The following is a 17,900-nucleotide window of genomic DNA, read 5'->3' on the forward strand; positions in this document are numbered from 1 at the left end:
AAATAGCTATAATGTCCTGAATTGAGTTGATCCAAAACCAGGAGCCAGGGAATTCTTCTAGATTTCCCATTTGGGTGCAGGGACTCAAGGACTTGAGTCATCCTTAGGTGGGGGCTTAGCCTACTTCATCATGGTGCAACCCCACCAACTCTTATTTTCAATGACATCATTCTGGTTGCTTGAAGTAGGGGTATGGACACTGGGGAAATTGGCCCATAGCTGCGGGATTGGTTATGAGACAATTCTCAGCATCTTGTTGGGAACAGACTAGAGATAGGAACTAACATGGTGTGTTTTGTCAAGAGACTTCTAATATAGACAATTGGAGGTAAATCCCGCTGGAGACAGCTCTGTAAGTTTGTTAAGAATGCACACCTGCAAGCCATTCCACTCAAGCACTGAGGTGCCAACCCAGTTTCCACCTGCTGTTGACTGAGGACTGCTCTGTGGTCTGCAGTCATCTCCAGCAGCCAGAGCAGTCTTCAGGCAGTGAGAGGCAGGTGGTCTTTCTTCCAGGCAGGACTGACCAGTGTCCACTGGCACCCAATGCTAGTCACGGCTGAAATCCAAAGGTTGATAACCTGTGGTTATTCTCTGTTTCTCTCTAGAATTTGACCTCATGGACCTCATTGGGGAAGACAGAAAGTGGATGGTGGGGAGGAAGCTGATGCAAGTGAATGACACTCTTACTTCTGAAGATGCAGGGCTCTTGAGCAGCAAGAACTGCACCGAACCAGGTAAGATGACAGCTGTGCCACTGGGCAGCAGCTGCCTTTTCCTCTGGGTATGGCTGAGGATGAGTCAAATGCTGTATTTTGTTGTTGTTGTTGTTGTTAATTCAAGTTCTTATCTCAGGAGTCTTGAGGAATATCCAGGGCAGGTGTCTAAGAAACATAAAGGTGAGATCCCATGAGGTGGTGATGATGTGTTTCTGCTTCTGTTTTCTTTGCCTTGTTGAGAAGTGTTCTTTCCAACACAGGACCTATACAAGCATGGAGGCTGGTGCTGGGCTGGCAAGGGGGAAACTGAGTCAGGAGGACATCCAGTAGCCATGCTGGTTTGGAACCCTGAGGTCGTCTCTAGCTGATTTCGTGCCTGGAGCCTTGTTTTTGTCACAGTAGAGACACAAGGCTGGGCCAAGTCTTCATGCTAATTATTGCTGTTCTTTGAAGAAGTGAATTTTGGTCTGTCGTTTGTTGTATTTGCTATATATTGTGTGTTTTCTTAGAAAGATGTGCAACATTCTGCCTCAAAAATTTCTGAGAAAGGCAACACACAGCAAAGTCAAGGGAATGAGGGATGGTCCTAACCCAGATCATGAAGCCTTCTGGGCTGTGATGAGTTCCCTGAGAGTTGGAACAGAAAGGAGGCGCTGGGTCTTGGGAGAGGCCAGCCTTGTAGGCCCAGGATGAGGGCTCTTCAGAGGGTTCATGGAAAATACACATTATTAAAAACACTTAGGAATAGGTATCAGGTTTTTTGATGCCCAAATCAACTTGTAGTTCTCTTTCGTTCATGAACTTTTACAATACCCTCACATGATCTCGTTGTCTATGATACATTTATTTAAAATAAACTATGCAGTGCATTTAAAATTTAAAAACCATTGTTAGTTCATGGGCTGTGTAGACACTTGTGTGGGATATGTTGGGTCTGGGGCCTGACTTGGGCGTGGCCACTCCCTGGAGCCCCCTTCAGGGGCTCAGTGATGCATTGCTCTCGCATGCAGTGCTATCATATAAGGACATAAACAATCCTCGTGGCAAAGAACCACAGGCCTTGGAGTTCAGGAGTTTCGGTAGTATCTCCTCATTTGTGGGGAAGGTAGGGAGAAGGGCCCTTCCCTGCCACACCTAGGATCTTAAACAATCAGCTCCAAAAGCAAAGTACTCCAGAGTTAAAAATAGTTTTCCCCACCCCTCCAAAAATCCCTACAAACCCAGTACTCCTCTATATAAAAGACTGAGAGCTGCATGGAGTCGTAGGCTCAACACTCCCATTCTTGATGACTAGTGAAAGCCATGGGCAGCTCTGTTAGCTCAAAATGAAAATGGCCACAAGGGCTTCAGTACTTGAGCTCTGGCTGCTGAATCAGGTGTGTCATCAGAAGAGATGTAACAGGGATGGCAGGGGTTCTTTGGCAGGATCCCTGTTGGTTAATCTGGCCTTAAGACGGGAAGTACAGTATTCAAAAATCCAGTTATCACTTTTGTATAGGAAAGGATGGATCAGAAATGGTGTTGGCTTTGATCACATGCAGAGTTGCATGGGAGTGGAAGACTTTTGTGTCCTGTTGTTAGGGTTGTGGTCTGGGGGAACAGGAGGTGGTCTCTCTGTGAGTAGCTGTGCTCAGTGGGTGAGGAAATGCCTTTTGCAGAGTGACAGATGTGAAAGCATCCAGTGGATTAAAAAACATCCCCAGAGAGGAAATGACTCAGCTTCACGAATAGCAAAGATGGGCACAAACCAGGTGCCTGCTGGGGTTGGTAGGAGTGGGGGAGGAGGAGAGACAGAGACAGGGAGAGAGAGAGAGAGACCCCAGGATGGGAGGTCAGTCAAGCTATGTAGAGCAGGCCCCAAAAAAATATGGAACCAGATTTCTTCACCTGGTGACTCAAGGCTTAATTTCTGGGGATCTTGGTCCTGAAACCTGAAAATGATTATATAAGAGACAGGAAGAGTCCTAGTCTGTTCCTAACACAGCAAGGTCCTCAAGCCCAAGTCCTTCCTGAAGCCTTGCTGAGGCCACCCCAGGACGCTGGAACCATTCCCTTTTTTGAATATCATTGGTGTAAAATGTTGTCAATGGTGCTGTCCGATATGATCAATCAATGGTGATATATGAATTAACTTCTGCAGTTGGCATTGTGGCCCAGTGGATTAAGCCTGCACCTGTGACACTAGCATTCTGCTGAGGTGCTTGTTGGGTCTTGGCTGCTCTGCTTATGACCCAGCTCCATGATAATGCATCTGGGAAAGAATAAGATGGCCTGAGTATTTGGGCCCCTGTAACCATATAGGAGACCCAGATGGAGTTCCAGGCCCGTAGCTTTGGCCTGGTCCAGCCCTCAGCCATTGTGGCCATTCAGGAAACGAATCAGAGGATGTATATGAATTTCCGTCCCACCTCTCTAATTCTGCCTTTCAAATAAATAGGTCAATCTTTAAAAATTAAAAATTGAGATTCTTAATTGGACTAGCCATAGATCAAGTAACCAACAGCAGTCTGTGGCTATTGGTTACCATGATTGGACAGCACAGATTGTGGGACAGTTCCTGTTGCACAGAAAGGTTTGTTGCACAGGCTGATCTTGAACTTTAAGTTGTCTTTGGAGAAATATCCTTGCAGCTTAACTGCAGGCGTCTCAGGGCTATGGAGGGATGCATCGATCTCAGCCCCTCTCTAAGTGGGTTTTGGAGTCCTGCTCACCAGATTTGAATCCCAGTTGAGAGAAGTAATGTCAGGCTCTCCAAGCCCCTGTGTACTTCTTTGTCAATTGAAGTCATTCTTCAGACCTTTGCTGATTGTTGTGAGAATTGACCATGATGTCATACAGTAGAATGCAGTAGCCTGTGTTTGGTTTCTCTGTAGGAAGAGCCTACTGAAGAATTGTGTCCTGTCTGCTGGGGACCACGTTTCCTGATTATGGATGGGTCATCATGGTTCTTAGGGATACATTCTGTAGCATGTTTCCATAGTGAATTGGAGTCTCAGGCTTTGAAGAGCTGGTACATGGCAGTAACAATAAGAAGCAGAAGTATTTGTCACTGCTCAAGTCACCTGCTTCTAAAGACAGTGCAGTGGAAACCTTGTCACAGATCCGCATGGCCCTCCCTGCAGTGCTGTCAGGAATCTGTTTCTTAGCTTTGAACAAAGTGATACTTTATGCAACATCAAAGCAGTGAGTCAGATCACTGATTGAGGGCTGCGATTGTGATAATATTTGTCTTTTCTGTCTGTAATTTAGTGTTGGATGGGAGAATGGCACTGGAGTGAGCCGGGGTCAGGACCTTGACCAGACATCTCCCAGTTTCCTTTGCAAGCTCAGTGTCCTTGTATATTGCTTGTAATGATCAGCTGCAGTGGTGTCTGCCCTGAAAAGTCTTCCATGTAGACTCCCTGCCTATTTGTGAATATGCTATTAGCAGTCATCTACTCAATGGGATTCTATCAGAGGGATGGTAAGGAATGGTTACATAGGGACTGGAGTGTTTGGGATGTCAGTGGGTGTTGCAGCCATGTGGGACCTGGCGTTCAGATCCTTGAGGTCTCTCATCAGGAATGCCCCATGGCCACCTCTGATGTCACAGGCCACTCCTAAGGTGTCCCAGGGACCCCTGGGTTTAGCAGTCTTTGAGTAAAGCCATTGACTCAAGCAGTGGAGATTGAATTGCCTCTAGTCTAATTGTGTTTCCTCTGGGAATTAGGGGCTGGCTTGCTCTCAGACATTCATTCCTTGACCAATGGAAAAATAAATCCTGGTTCATCTCTTTTATTGCACAAACTTGTTGATTCCTAGATATTCTAAGAATGCAGACTCACAAAACCTTTTACCCTGAGACAGACACTTTGCTCAGGAACTTCTTCATGTTACAAAATGCCATGCCGTTCCTCAGCCCCACCTCTGCTCCCTCCATCCCTCTCCCACCCTGCCTTCCTTCTCCTTTTTGAAAAGACCACAGCACCCAGGTTGTGGGCCAGGGATGCTCAGGGTGTCAGGTCCTGTTGCAAAATGCCAGTGCTTTTATTTTTTTTTAAGATATATTTATTTTATTTGGAAAGTCAGATGTACAGAGAGAGGAGGAGAAACAGAGAGGAAGATCCTCCGTCTGATGGTTCACTCCCCAAGAGGCCACAACAGCTGGAGCTGAGCCAATCTGAATCTAGGAGCCAGGAGTTTCTTCTAGTCTTCCACACTGGTGCAGGATCCCAAGGCTTTGGGCCTTTGTCCTCTGCTTTTCCAGGCCACAAGTAGGGAGCTGAATGGGAAGTGGGGCCATTGGGACATGAGCCAGCAGTCATATGGGATCCCTGTGCATGCAAGGTGAGGACTTTAGCCACTAGGCTACCACGCTGGGTCCTGTGCTGTTGGTGACTTATGATAACCTTGACATGGCATGATCACTGTATATTTTCTGTCACTTTAAACATATGTTGCTTTATACATTTAAGATGTTTTTAAAAAATGGTGTTTTTCTTCTGCCACTCAAAAGACCTGATTTTGATAGAAACTTGTGAGTTTTTTTAACCTCCAAAATAGCCTAAAAAAGACTGACCCAGGGTTTTGATTTTTTTTCTGCAATCATTCCAGCTCTCTGTGAATTTTTAAGGTTGTTTTTTTGCCTGACACTGCCGATTGCATCTGCAGCCGGGAAATGTATCATTGTCTTGGCAAATAACACTTGAAACTGTTTACTCAAATGACCTATTAAGAGAAATTTAACTTTGAATAAATTTGATCCACGGAAAATTAAGTTAGCTAAATGTAATATTGAGGGCGGTGGACAGCTGCAGCAGAAATGAATTCTTTGTAATATTTATGTGTACACTTTGCATAAATCTATTTACATACTTTGCTGGCTGTCTCCAGGAAAATCCATCATCATTTGGATCTTGGTTCTTTGCTGTTGTAAGGCAATGAGTCTTTCTTCAAAATGCTTCTCTGAAATAGGCTTTGGAAGAAGGGATATATTGCTGATGATGGCCTGTGGTGTGGACTTGGCCGTGAGGTCCCTCTGAGCCCCTTTTGATTAAAGGGGATCTCCTGCTAACTGTCCTGCTGAGCTGGGGTGCAGGTTGCTGAAGGTGAGGAAGACAGGGTGGGACTGTGTTTCAAGTACAAGATGAGACTTGTGGGACAGTGCCCCCAAGGGAGTATGCCAGGGGTGTTGAGCAGACCAGCTGTGAGGGGAGTGATTAGAAGCCACATCATCTGGGAGTTACACGTGAGCTTCGGCATAGGAGAGAAGCCAGGGAGCTGTTGGAAGCAGCGACGTGAAATGTAACTTCTAAGGCTTAGTGTGTCCCATGAACACGAATCATGGCCCAGACAGAGCAGCAAATGGTAGATCCGTTGACAGTGTGGACTGTGATCAAGGGAAGCATTAGGATCCTGCTGCTTGGGGGTTTCAACGGTAACATTGTGGTTGGCTGGTTTAAAATCATAGGACTGAACAGGTCCTCTGTGCAAACCATGGACCAACCAGTGTTCTCATCTGCTACATGAAACCTCAACTGCAGAGACACAACACCTGTCTCAGATCACAGGCTTATCTGGAGCATAAACAACCTCCCAACTCCTGTGTAACAGAGCAGTGCCTATTAATAATGGGATATAAAATGTGATGCTGACACGATCTAAAGTAGCGGTGTATAACAGCAACAATGCAAGCTACAAATGTAATTTGGTAATTTGAAATACCAAGAGTAAGAGTGTGTTCAACAGTTCCCAGGCGGGTTGCAGGATTTTACTTGACCACCATCACTGCCTCATAGGTGTCCACAGTAGCTGGAAGCCAGGAGCTGCAGCCAGGTACGAAACCAAGGGACCCTGGTGTGGGATATAGGTGTTACCCAGTGTCCTAACCTCTAGGCTAAATGTACTTAAAAGGTATGTTTAGATTTTCTAGTAGCCATATAGTTAAAATAGAACAGGTGAAATTGATTTTTTAAAAAGATTTATTTTTATTTTGAAAAGTAGAGTTACACAGGGGAAAGAGAGAAAGAAATATCTTCCATCTGCTGGTTCATTTCCTAACTAGAGTTGAACCGATACGAAGCCCGGAGCCAGGAGCCTCTCCTGGATTTCCCACATGTGTGCAAGACGCCAAGGGACTTGGTCCATTCTTTGCTGCTTTCCAAGGCCATAAGCAGAGAGATGGATGGGAAGTGGAGCAACTGGGACACAAACCGGTACCCATGTGGGATGCACGTTGTAGGCAGTGGCTTAGCCATCATGGCTCCAACCCCTGAAATTGATTTTAATTATAGATTATACATACCCATCTACATCCAAAATAAAAGAAGTATCAGTGTGTACTCACCTTCATGTGGTTGCCACCAGGTTTGAATCGAGGAAAGAACTAAGTGTAAGGTCTTAAAGTGCACACATGGTTTTACCAGCTCACACAGCTTTCACTAACCTCTCTCTTAAGTTGTTATGTTCATAATGATTCAGCTAATAACTGTTGACATTCTTAAGTGGAACAAATTAGAGACTAATGTCATATGCTTTTTAATTTGTATCAAGTTCTTTACTGAATCAGTGTGATGGAGTAATAGTAGCTGCTGTAACAGATTTGGGGATTTAACACGAGAGACATTTCTTTGTTTCTCATGTGGAGTTGTGGTTTGTGGCTGGCCCTGTGGCAGGAAATGGGCATGGCACTCCAGATCCTTGGGTCTAGAGACATTCCCATCCTTGGACTTGGCTTCCCAGGCTGCCGTGCCTTTTCCCAGGGCAAGGAAGGCGCGTGGGGGCTTATGGGTAGTTGTAGGGTGTTTGGGGGTGAAGGCTCATTTCTGCTCACATTCCCATTGGCCAGATCTGGGCCCCATGACACTTGGCTCAATTTGTAGGGATGCGGGGACATGCACAACAGCACCATGTAGAAGGGAGAAGAAGCAGGTTTGCTGCACCTCGGTAGTCCCTGCTATGTTCATTTTCCTTAAATTTGTTTATTTATTTTTTTTAAAGCATCAGCTTCCCCCCTTTTTTTCCCCTGTAGGACTACACTATTCCAAAGGCAGTCAATGGCCATTGTTGAAAAATCCTAACCCACTGAAGTCTTCCTAGCCTGGCTTTAGCTCTTGTCTTTCATTCCTCTCAATTGGCGAAAGTGACAGGGCCAGTTTCTCTTTTTACCTTGGTAGGGTCCTGTGGTGCTCATTTGCAAATGGTCCCTTTTCTTTGGGAAAACAAACATTCTGGGGAAAAATCAGGAATGCTTTTGTTCAAATGAAATCATCTATACAATCATGTGGGAGGAACTTGAGATCTGGAGTCAGGAAACCTCTGCACAGCCAGGTGAGTTGGTTACAAGCTGTGGTCCGCATCTCCACCCTCTGCAAAATGCATGTTCGGATACCTTCTTCACAAGTTTGTGAGCATCACAAAGTGGAGTATGTGCTAGAGACAGCTGGGCCCTGGTGATCGTCTTGCTGGATGAATTGCAGCTGAATTGTCCTCGTTACCAGAAGTACAGTAGATAGGCTGGTGGGTCACTTCCAACGACTTTACTTCTGTGCAGGCACAGGAGGATATGGCAGGATCCTTAGGTTTGTCCTAAGGAGGAGCACATTATTCAGTGTGGTTCAGCAGTAAGGCAGGCTTCTTGCAGGCTGGGCTGGGCTGAGTGAGGAGGACATACTGAAGCATTAACCAAGAGGTTTCTCATTAACGAAGATTTCTGGTCTAAGAGGCCGCTATGTAGATAACCAGGATGAAAGAGAGGGCTGAGGATTTTCTGCTTTACACGAATGAAGAGTTTAAAAGTCTCAGACTGCAGACTTCAGGCTTTCTAGCTTTGACGTCCCTTTAAGACTCTTTTTCTGTTGAAGAATTCTTTGTAAATCCCATTCTTTCAAATCAGCCTTGGGAGCCTCCTCAGGTGGGTGGTGCCTGGAATGCCTAGGAAACACAGATAAAGGATGATAAACTCTGGTCTCCCTTGTGGAGCCTTTGGGTGGATTTGCTGGGTCCTGCTGAAAGCCCTTTCATGTTTATTAGCTCATTCAAATGTGTTTGGGCCCTTGGGAGGAATAACTGAAGGTCAGAAGCAACCGGATGAGGGTGCCAAGTTGATGGAACAGTTAGCCTGAGATGAAGGCAAGTTGAGATAGAGTTGAGGATGGAGAATCCTAAACATGAACACAAGCTGAGCTTATGGCGTTTTGTGGCATTGGAACCCTTTTTTCTCCAAAGCAGGGTGTTCCTGTTGAGGGAGCTCCCGCACAGACTGGACCAGGTAACTGTTGTGAATAAACTTTTACTGGGACGCAGCTACACACACCCACTGCTTTTGCAGAGTTCAGTAGCTGCAACACAGACTGCAGGGAGTTCATTGTCAGAGAGTCCATCATCTTACTGTTAGGATGTATTCAGTTCTTTCACTGGGAGTCCATCTTTGGTCTGTACACATACTGATGTACTCTGCTGCTCTCTTGCTGTAGGTCCTGGGGCTGGTACCTCCTAGAGCCTGCAGGGGAGGTTGAGGCAGGAAGGGTGCCTGCAATTTCCCTCTGTTCTTTCTGATCCCCCTCCCAGATTGCTGGAGTCAATATTTTTAATGCTACTTCTGGACTAAGGGTTTGAGATTCAGATATTCTTCCCTTCCCCATCTTCCCAACCTGGACACACAATCAAAACCATGAACATTTCTTTGTTCCATGGGTTAGGGATCTGTTTAAAATTTTGCTTATGAGAGGCCAGCATTGTGGAATGGATGGCAAAGCTGCCAGTTGTGACACTGTATCCCATTTGCTCATTGGCTTCCCCACCTCTTGATCCAACACCCTGAGTATGGCCTAGGAAAGCACCAGAAGATGACCTAAGGGCCTGGGCCCATGCCACCCACAGACAAGACCTGGATAAGGCTCCTGGGTTGTTCTTGGTTCAGCCCAGTGTGGCCTTAGGGGAGTAAACCGGCATCTACACTCCAGAGCTGCCTTCCTGTGCCCACTCATTCACTGGACACAGAAGCTGTGTCACCAGGCATTCACTCATCTGCTCCATTCCGGGAAGCCTTGGCTATATTTCTAAGCTTTCTGAGCATTTTTTCCCCTCTTGCTATACCCTCCAAAATCTACATGTATTGATGCCGTGCCTCGTTCAGTCTGTGCATCTCATCTTGCCTCCTGGCCTCTGTCACCAGCTCAGAAACAGGAGCCTGCGGAAATGGCCATGGAACTGAGAGTAAGGTCTTGGGATATGATGGCCTCTGTGACCTATGACCCTGAATATGACACTCCAGGCTTCCTACCTTCCTCCCCTGGGGCTCACTGAGGCTTCTCCAGGCCAGTGTGTCTCTCAGTAGGCTCCAGGGGGCAGCCTGGATAAGCACTGTGAGAGGATATAGCAGGGCTAGGACACTGAGCATAACAGGACAGAAGCATCCAGCATGGGCTATCCCTGGTCAGCGGGCCCACAGCCACCTGAGATAATAGTGGGATCAACTCCATCTAGGCCCATGACAAGGCTCATGTTTCATCTTCAGTGACATATCTGGGGTGCAGAAGGCTAAGCTGCTGCTTGGGGTCCCATATCTCATGCTTGAGTGCCTAAGGTCCCTGCTATTTAGTGTTTCTAATCCAGCTCCCTGCTAGTGCACCTGGGAGACAGTAGATAGGGATCTCTCTCTCTCTTTCCTTTCATCCCTGCCTCTTTAAAACATTTATTTATTTGAAAGGCAGAGTTATAGAGTCAGAGATCTTCTATCTGTTGCTCCACTCCCCAAATGACTACAGTCACTAGGGGCTGGGCAAGACTGAAGCCAGGAGCCAGGAGCATCTTCCAGATTTCCTGTGTGGATTCAAGGGCCCAAACTGTTTAACTGTCCTCTGTTTCTTTCCCGGGTACAGTAGTAGGAAGGTGGATTTGAAGTGAAGCAGCCAGAAGTTGAATCAGTACCCACAGTAACTGCAGGTAGCAGCTTTGCAACTATGCAACAACACCAATCTCTGTTTCTCATTTCTCTCTCTCTCTGATTCACTCACTCTTTCAAATAAATCAATCTTAATAAATAAAGAAATAAGGGCATGTCTGAGTTATCCTGTTGGTGTTTCTGAGACCCCTGATAAAGGGTTACTGCCATTGATCTGGCTGAACTTTCTGTCATAGAACAGTCAAAACCCTGAATGAAGTATTAGGAGCCTTATTTTAGAAGCCAGCTGAGAACAGATTGGATTTGGACACAGCCCAGTGTCACATCCATCATGTATTGTGACCCTGCAATCACACCTTGACCCTGCAATCACACCTTGGAGGCAATCACCCAGCACTCATGCCTCTAGTCTCAGCAACATTGTCCTGGGGAAGGGCAGCGGCTGGCTGTAAACAAGGTGGGCAGAGCCCCTGGAAGGGGCTAAGGACTGGACTCCAATGTCAAGGTTACCCTTATGGGAGCATCTCTCACTCTGGTGACTGAAGGAGTGCTCCACAATCCCCTCCCCCTGCCCAAACACTATTGGTGCTCATATCTTATGAAGTACCCTGGAGTAGAGTTAGGAGTGTGGGAGGAATCCTGACTCTGACATCCCCAAGCCATGGACCCTGGGGCGACCTTGTAGCTGTACCTCAAAGCATTGATTTCTTGCCCTGTGAAATGGGAGTCATTCTTGGGAAAAACAGAACAAGCGGGGTGATGCATGTGAAGTGTGTAGTACATTGCCACTGCTCTCTGTGACCCTGGGCTCACTTTCTGAGCATATAATCAGCAAATCCTTGGGAGTCCAATGACCAGGGGTCTTAATTCTGAGTTGTTACAGGGGCCACGATCTTCTTCTGGGTCTCCCACGTGAGTTTAGGAGCCTTAGAACTTGGGCTATCCTCTGCTACTTTCCCAGGCACATTAGCAGGGAGCTGGATTCAAAGAGTTTGGCTTTTATTTCCATACTTTTGAAGACATGGGGATTTTCTATCATAGGAGTGGAGTAAAATGAATCTGACAGGTGCAGATATTCTCAAAACACAAGCATAAAGTAAAAGCAGGCTTGGTGGTCGAAGTATACCAGCTGGCTGCACAGACAGCCAATCCCTATCAGAATCATTAACCACTGGGATCTCATCCGGGGAAAATGAAATTCTGCCTCAGATGAAATCTTGTTGGTTTCTCCTGGGAAAATCCATAGGAAAAATCCCTGAGTGGGTTATGGGCTTAAGAGAAGGCCTGGCTAGTTGCAAGGAACAGATAACCAAAGAGGAAAGAAGAGTTGAGGGGCCATGAGCAGGTACGAAAGGAGCAAGGTTTGTTCTGCACTGGCCTCTGTCCTCTTTGACCTTAGTTCACTGTGGCTATTGTCACAAAATGCTATGGGCTTTTCGGGGGATTGAGGATTTCAACATATGATTTCTGGAGTCGGGGGAATATAGACCTTCAGGCTGTAGTACTGTTTCATTCTGTGACTATGAAGTATGAGCTGTGCTTTGGACTGGCATTCAACAAACACATCCAAAAGTGGTAACCTATGTCCCATGGATGCAGAAACCAATGTCTTGCATCCTGAGTGACACAGTTGAGCCACAGCCTGTGTCACTAGCATTTCTTACTAGTACCAGTCAAGTCCTGGGCTGCTCCACTTCCAATCTACCTCCCTGCTAATGTCTTTGGGAAAACAGCATACGATGGCCCATGCCCTTGAGCCCCTGCCACCCATGTGTGTAGTTTTGGGATCCTGGCTTCAACATGGCTCAGCACTGGCTGTTGAGGTCATTTGGTAATGAACCAGCGGATAGGAGATCTCGTTCCGTCTATCTCCGTTTTTCTCTCATATTCTCCTGTTGTCCTATTTCAAATAAATATGTAAATGCATCTTAGAAAAATCAATGTCCCTTCATATTCCAGAACTACAAAGTTTCCCCTACTGCCTGCTTTATTTTAATCACAACTACTGGGTTGATTTATTGCACTGAATTATTTAATACTTAATTTAAGGCAGGGAATTTGTACTACAGCTGCACTACCTCCACTGTTGGCCGTTTTTTTTTTTTTTAAGTCCATTGATCCTGGCTTATGCAGGACATCATCCTCTTGGCAGAATCATTTTGTATCTAGCTGAAAAAAGAAATACAAAGGATGTTTCCTTTGAGAGTTCCCAGGCCAAACAACTTGGTGCCAGGTGGCTCTGCTTAGCAATTCCCAGGAGAACAGTAGCTCTCATGCGTTATTATGACTCTGGAATTATTGTCCTGTCCATGCCACAATGTTCACAAGCTGCTTAGTTAAAAATGTGCATTGTGTCTCTCTCTTCCTCCCATTCAGTTTCAAAAATCTTGTCTGTAGGGCCTTCAGTTTTTCTTCATTTGTTTTCACCATTTTATTATTAACACTTGCAAACATATGAAAACAGAAAGTATATACAGTGAGTGTCTAGACCCAGTACCTACAATTCTATAATTTACTCCAGGGACTCTGTTTTATCCATTCCGTAGCCAACCCAGTATCCATCCTGCTACATGGGACTTCACCGTAGTTTTCAGGAACCAGTGGCAACAGTCTCTTGTTCTTTGGCATGTGTGTAATAGCTAGAGTTCTTTCCTTGTTGTTCCCTGTTTGGGTTGACGTTTGTGCAAGGTGGCATGTCAAGTGTTGAGCATGTCATTGTGAGTTCTGACATACCAGTACACCTGCATCTCTAGCCTCTTAGAAGACATTGGCCAAACCCTCAACTCAGAATGTCCGTTTACGCCTGTCTTCAGGAAGTTCCAGGGCCAGCCCACTCCACAGTCAGCCACTTGTCTGACAGGAGGGAATTCCCATGGTGGTGCGCTGGTCCCTGACAGGTTGTGGGGAGATGGGGAGGAGTGAGCCTGCACTGTTTTATAGTCTGCCCACCAGTACTTTGGCGTGCGTCTCCTGGGCCATGGCTCCCTCCCATTCCCCTCCCCTTGAATGTGGCTGACCTCTGTGACTGGTGTCTGATGCAGAAGGTACAACTGAAAGTGTGTGCCTTCTGTGTCAGTCCCTTTCCTCACTGTAACAGGTGTGCCTTCTATGTCAGCTCCTTTCCTCACTGTAACGGGTTGTCTATGGTGGGCCAACTTTAGAGAGAAAAACAACTGATGTAGCTCATGGTTTGGGAGGTTGCAGGCCCTGCAGGGCTTCATGGCTTGCTGGTATCCCAGTGGTGGACATGCCTGAGTGAGGAAGAGACCTTGAAAGAGAGACTAGAATCTCCTAGTGCCTTCTGAGGGCAGTACCTCTATGTGACTTAAGCAGCCCCTCTTCTTGGAGGTCCCCACTATCCTCCAGCACCACCACATAGAGGGACTCAGCTTCCCAGCACCATCTAGGGACAAACCATATCCAAACCACAACAAGATTTCACCTGTTTTGTTTTTTTGTTTGTTTGTTTGTTTATTTTTAATCTTGGGGCCCACCTGCCGTGTTGGAACGAAGCCCCTGTGGAGATGCTCCAGTGACCAGCCCTAGCTGAGGTCCTAACTATCACCCAGCAGCCACAGCTGGAAGTGTTGGCAAGGATACCTCCCAGAAGAGTCTAGCTCCCCTCCCCTGAACCCACTGTATCTGCTTGTAAGCCTCAAGTAAGAACTGCCCAAGGGAAAACCAGGGGAGAGACACAGCAGATAATTGTGGCTGTTCTGCACTGCCAACTGGGGTCAGTTTGTTATGTAGCTATGGTGACTGATACACACGCTCATTGTCATACAGCTGAGAAAGCATCTCTGCTGTCCATGACCCACTTCCCTCATCCACTGCAGCAAGCAACTCACTTCCCGCTTTGTGTTTGGGAAGAGAGAAAGAAGGATGTCCCTCTCAGAGTCTACACGTCTCCAGTTGGCTGCCAAGCTTTGGGGCCTGGAGGTGGGCAGGAGGTTTTCAGGTTGAGGGTAGAGCTATTGTGGAGCTGAAGGGAGTGGGGGCAGCTGCTGTCTTTCCTCCCAGCAGATGGAGTCACAGCACTGCTGGCAGCTGCCAGAGGCAGCTCTCCAAGTTGGCCTGTGTCCTGCGCCTCTGGCCAGTGTTGCCCACCTTGACTTGGCTCAGGCCTCCAGATGTAGCCAGCTGTAAGGTGTGTGGCAGTGTGGCTCCAGTGTCCTTGCCCTGTGTGCCCACCCAAGAACCTTTCTTTGACTTCCTCTCTTGTGCCTGTCCCTGCTCAGCCCAGGAATGGGTCTGCCCTTTCTTCATGGGCTGCTGGGAAGGAGAAATCAGTATGAAATAACTTGGAAAATCTGCAAATACACTGCAAAAAATGGGATTAGTACTAAGGGATTAATGAACAGGTGCCACGTTGGAGAGCAGCAGTACAGTGCTGTCTCCTCCTAGTGCAAGTTAATAGTATACTGCCAACACAAGGGATACACATGACCTAGCAGCCGACATGCCCCCGTATTTCCTTTGTGACATCACCTTACAGTGCTTTTCCATTGTTTCCTTGTGTGTTCCCTGGGGCAATTGGGATCATCACCATTATCTTCCTTGGAAAGAGCCCAAGTCATTTTGCATTTAGTCATTCTGAGTTCCATAAAATGATCTTTCCCCTTCCCACCTGGCAGATCTGGGCTGTGAAATGCTCCTTAGCTCAGGCTTCCACCTGCCCTGTTATAGAACATCATCGCCATCCTGGTGACTTCCTGGGCAAATGTCAATCTCCCAGTGAGTTTGTACATGTCAGCTCCCTGTTGTTATGTTTAATCAGCTGGTGAAGAAATAAGTCGTGATTCTGTCTATGCTGGCTCTAAGAAGCAGTGAACTCTGCTGCAAACCCAAACTAGGGCTTAAGCCTGAAAGTGCTTTCCAGGGACACACCTGAGCATGGACAAGCACAAGGGAGGAAGGGCTAGTATCCCGGCATTTGTCAGATTCCTCCCAGGACGGGTTGAGTGCTTCTGCTGCAGACTCTCCCAAGTCAAGCCTTCTGGGAGCATCCTGCAATGGGTGGGGCTGAGCTGGAGCTATAACCTGGCTGTGCATCATAGCTCCTTCCTAGCTTGTAAGTTCCTGCCTGAGCTGCACATCAGGCAGGAGTCCCCAGCTGATGCCTCATTTGCATAAGGACCGCCCTTTGCCCTGCATGTGACAGACCCCTATGTGGATTGCAGCCAGGTTGTTTGGTCCGGTATTATGTTCACAAGATGCAGCAAGTCCTTAGAACATCATAAAGGACCTCAAATATTCATTAGTGGTCAATCTTTCTTGAACATCTAAGAGAATCTTGTACCTTCTTTGGACTTTTTAAAAAACATTTTCATAGAATACTTTGAAGCTGAAGAAAAAAAGTGCAAGATGTAAAAGTAGAAAAAAAAAAGTGGAAGTAATTCTACTGTGGAATGAAAGCGTTAGTTTAAGGGTGGGCATTGGCCTCAGAGGTTGAGACTCTACTTGGGCTGCCTGTGTCCCATGTTGGAGTGCTTAGTTCAAGGCCTGGCTCCTTTGCTTCTGATTTAGCTTCCTGTTAATGCCCACCCCAGGAGGCAGTAAATGATGCCTCAAGTCACTGAGTTTCACCACCCACATTGGAGACCTGGGTAGAATTTTTGGCTCCCAGCTTTAGTGTGGCCACACTCTGGCTACTGCTGGCATTTGAGGGAGTGAATCAGAGGATGGAAAATATTCTCTCTCTGGCTTTAAAATCAAATGTAAATAAAGTTTAAAAATTTTAAAGATGTTTAGATGTAAAACAAATTTTAAATCCATCCACTTTTGTTTTTCAACTACTAATTTTTCCATGAAGATGTTGAATACTCCCCTGTGCATGGATCTCAAAGCGTTTTGGTACCAAAGTAAACTTTATCTTCTAATTCCATTTTTTCCATGAACTCTTTTTACTCTCAGAATTAATAAATGTTAAGAGGTTTGTATTTTCTTCTGATCTCTTTCCATTTATATGAAATAACACAGTGCAGATGGAATTGGTTTTCAGATTTTCCGTCCCTGGAAGCAGCCATGCTGTGTACTTGGGATGTGTGTGGCCTGTGTTTGGTGTTTTACCTCATGTGCGTGCATTTGTAAGTAATAAGTGGTTTTACTGTGTTTTCAGATGTGCTGTTTCACCATACTAATTTTCTGTATTTTTCTCACACATATATTTTTTATTTATTTGAAAAGCAGAAAGAGAAAAAGAGAGAGAGAAAGATATCTTCTGTCTGCTAGTTCACTCCCCAGATGGCTACAAGAGCCAGGGCTGGGCCAAGCTGAAATCAGGAGCCAGAAACTGTATCCAGGTTTCCCATGTGGGTGCAGAGGCCAAAGCACTTGGGCCAATCTTTCCCTGCTTTTCAAGGTGCATTGGTAGGGTATAGGATTAGAAACAGAACATGACAGTCCATTAGGAATGGCAGCCATAACTCTTGTTCCACTGTAGTGCATTTTAGGTGGTCTCCATTGTACCACTACCTGCCATTTATTTCTCCACCTCTAGTCATAGATAATGTGGGCTGTTTTCAGTCCTAATTATAGATAAATTGCATTGTTTTCACCCTGAGTTTTCAGGGAAGGAAATTTATACCTAGCATGCAAATGACTTATGTAAGGTGTCACAACTGTAATTTTTATCATTGTTTTTATGCTTTGCTTATTAAAAAGATTGATTTATTTTTTGTTGCTACAAGCATGTTGCTCAGCTTTCTCAGAGTGTTCACGTAGGACAACGTGGGGAGGATCAGAGGAACCAACCCCTGCCCACCTGCTGTCCCAGACCCTCTGTGATGTTGCAGGCAGAAATCCCAGGCATTCCTTCAAGGCCTCTGCTTGTGTTCCTCTCCTCTGTTCTCCATCACCCAGCTGCCCTTAATTGTTCCCTTACCCAGGACAGAGGCATATTCTGCATTAGCTACTCTTAGGCTTTCTTCCCATTGTACTACAAGAACATCAGGGGCCAGCAATGTACTACAGCGGGTTAAGTCACAGTCAGCTCTATCCTGGCTGCTCTGCTTTCAATCCAACTCGGGTCTGTGTTCTGATTAGCCCCTGGTCATCTCTGTCTGCTCAGCTCCTTAGTTCCTTGCTCTTATTGCAGAGATCTGCTTGTCTCGTAGATGCCCAATACCCCATATCTGTCTGAGTCCCCACTAAGTTACTCTCTGTGTGAGTCTGGATTTGTGCACCAGTCTTCTGTCTCTTGACCCCTCCTGCCTTGGGAGGCTGGTTCTTGCATCCAGGTTTTCCCCAGAGGCACTGCTGGGCCCTTTGCTGGGCCCTCTGCTGACCTAAGTGTTCAG

The 17,900-nt window shown here is 46.3% G+C and overlaps 1 protein-coding gene across 1 annotated transcript in view; it reads left to right on the forward strand.

Annotated features, from left to right (window-relative positions):
- LOC121166652 (sodium/potassium/calcium exchanger 3-like) overlaps window positions 1-17,900 on the forward strand; it is a gene marked incomplete at its 3' end in the record, with an annotated part of 282,241 nt that overhangs the window by 68,223 nt on the left and 196,118 nt on the right. The window contains exon 3 of the mRNA XM_040995875.1: window positions 609-737. Coding sequence (XP_040851809.1) covers window positions 609-737 — 129 coding nt within the window. The remainder of the gene's footprint in view (window positions 1-608; window positions 738-17,900) is intronic.

The sequence above is a fragment of the Ochotona curzoniae genome, unplaced genomic scaffold (assembly GCF_017591425.1).
Source record: "Ochotona curzoniae isolate NIBS_2020 unplaced genomic scaffold, NIBS_Ocur_1.0 patch190, whole genome shotgun sequence".
Taxonomy (NCBI): domain Eukaryota; kingdom Metazoa; phylum Chordata; class Mammalia; order Lagomorpha; family Ochotonidae; genus Ochotona; species Ochotona curzoniae.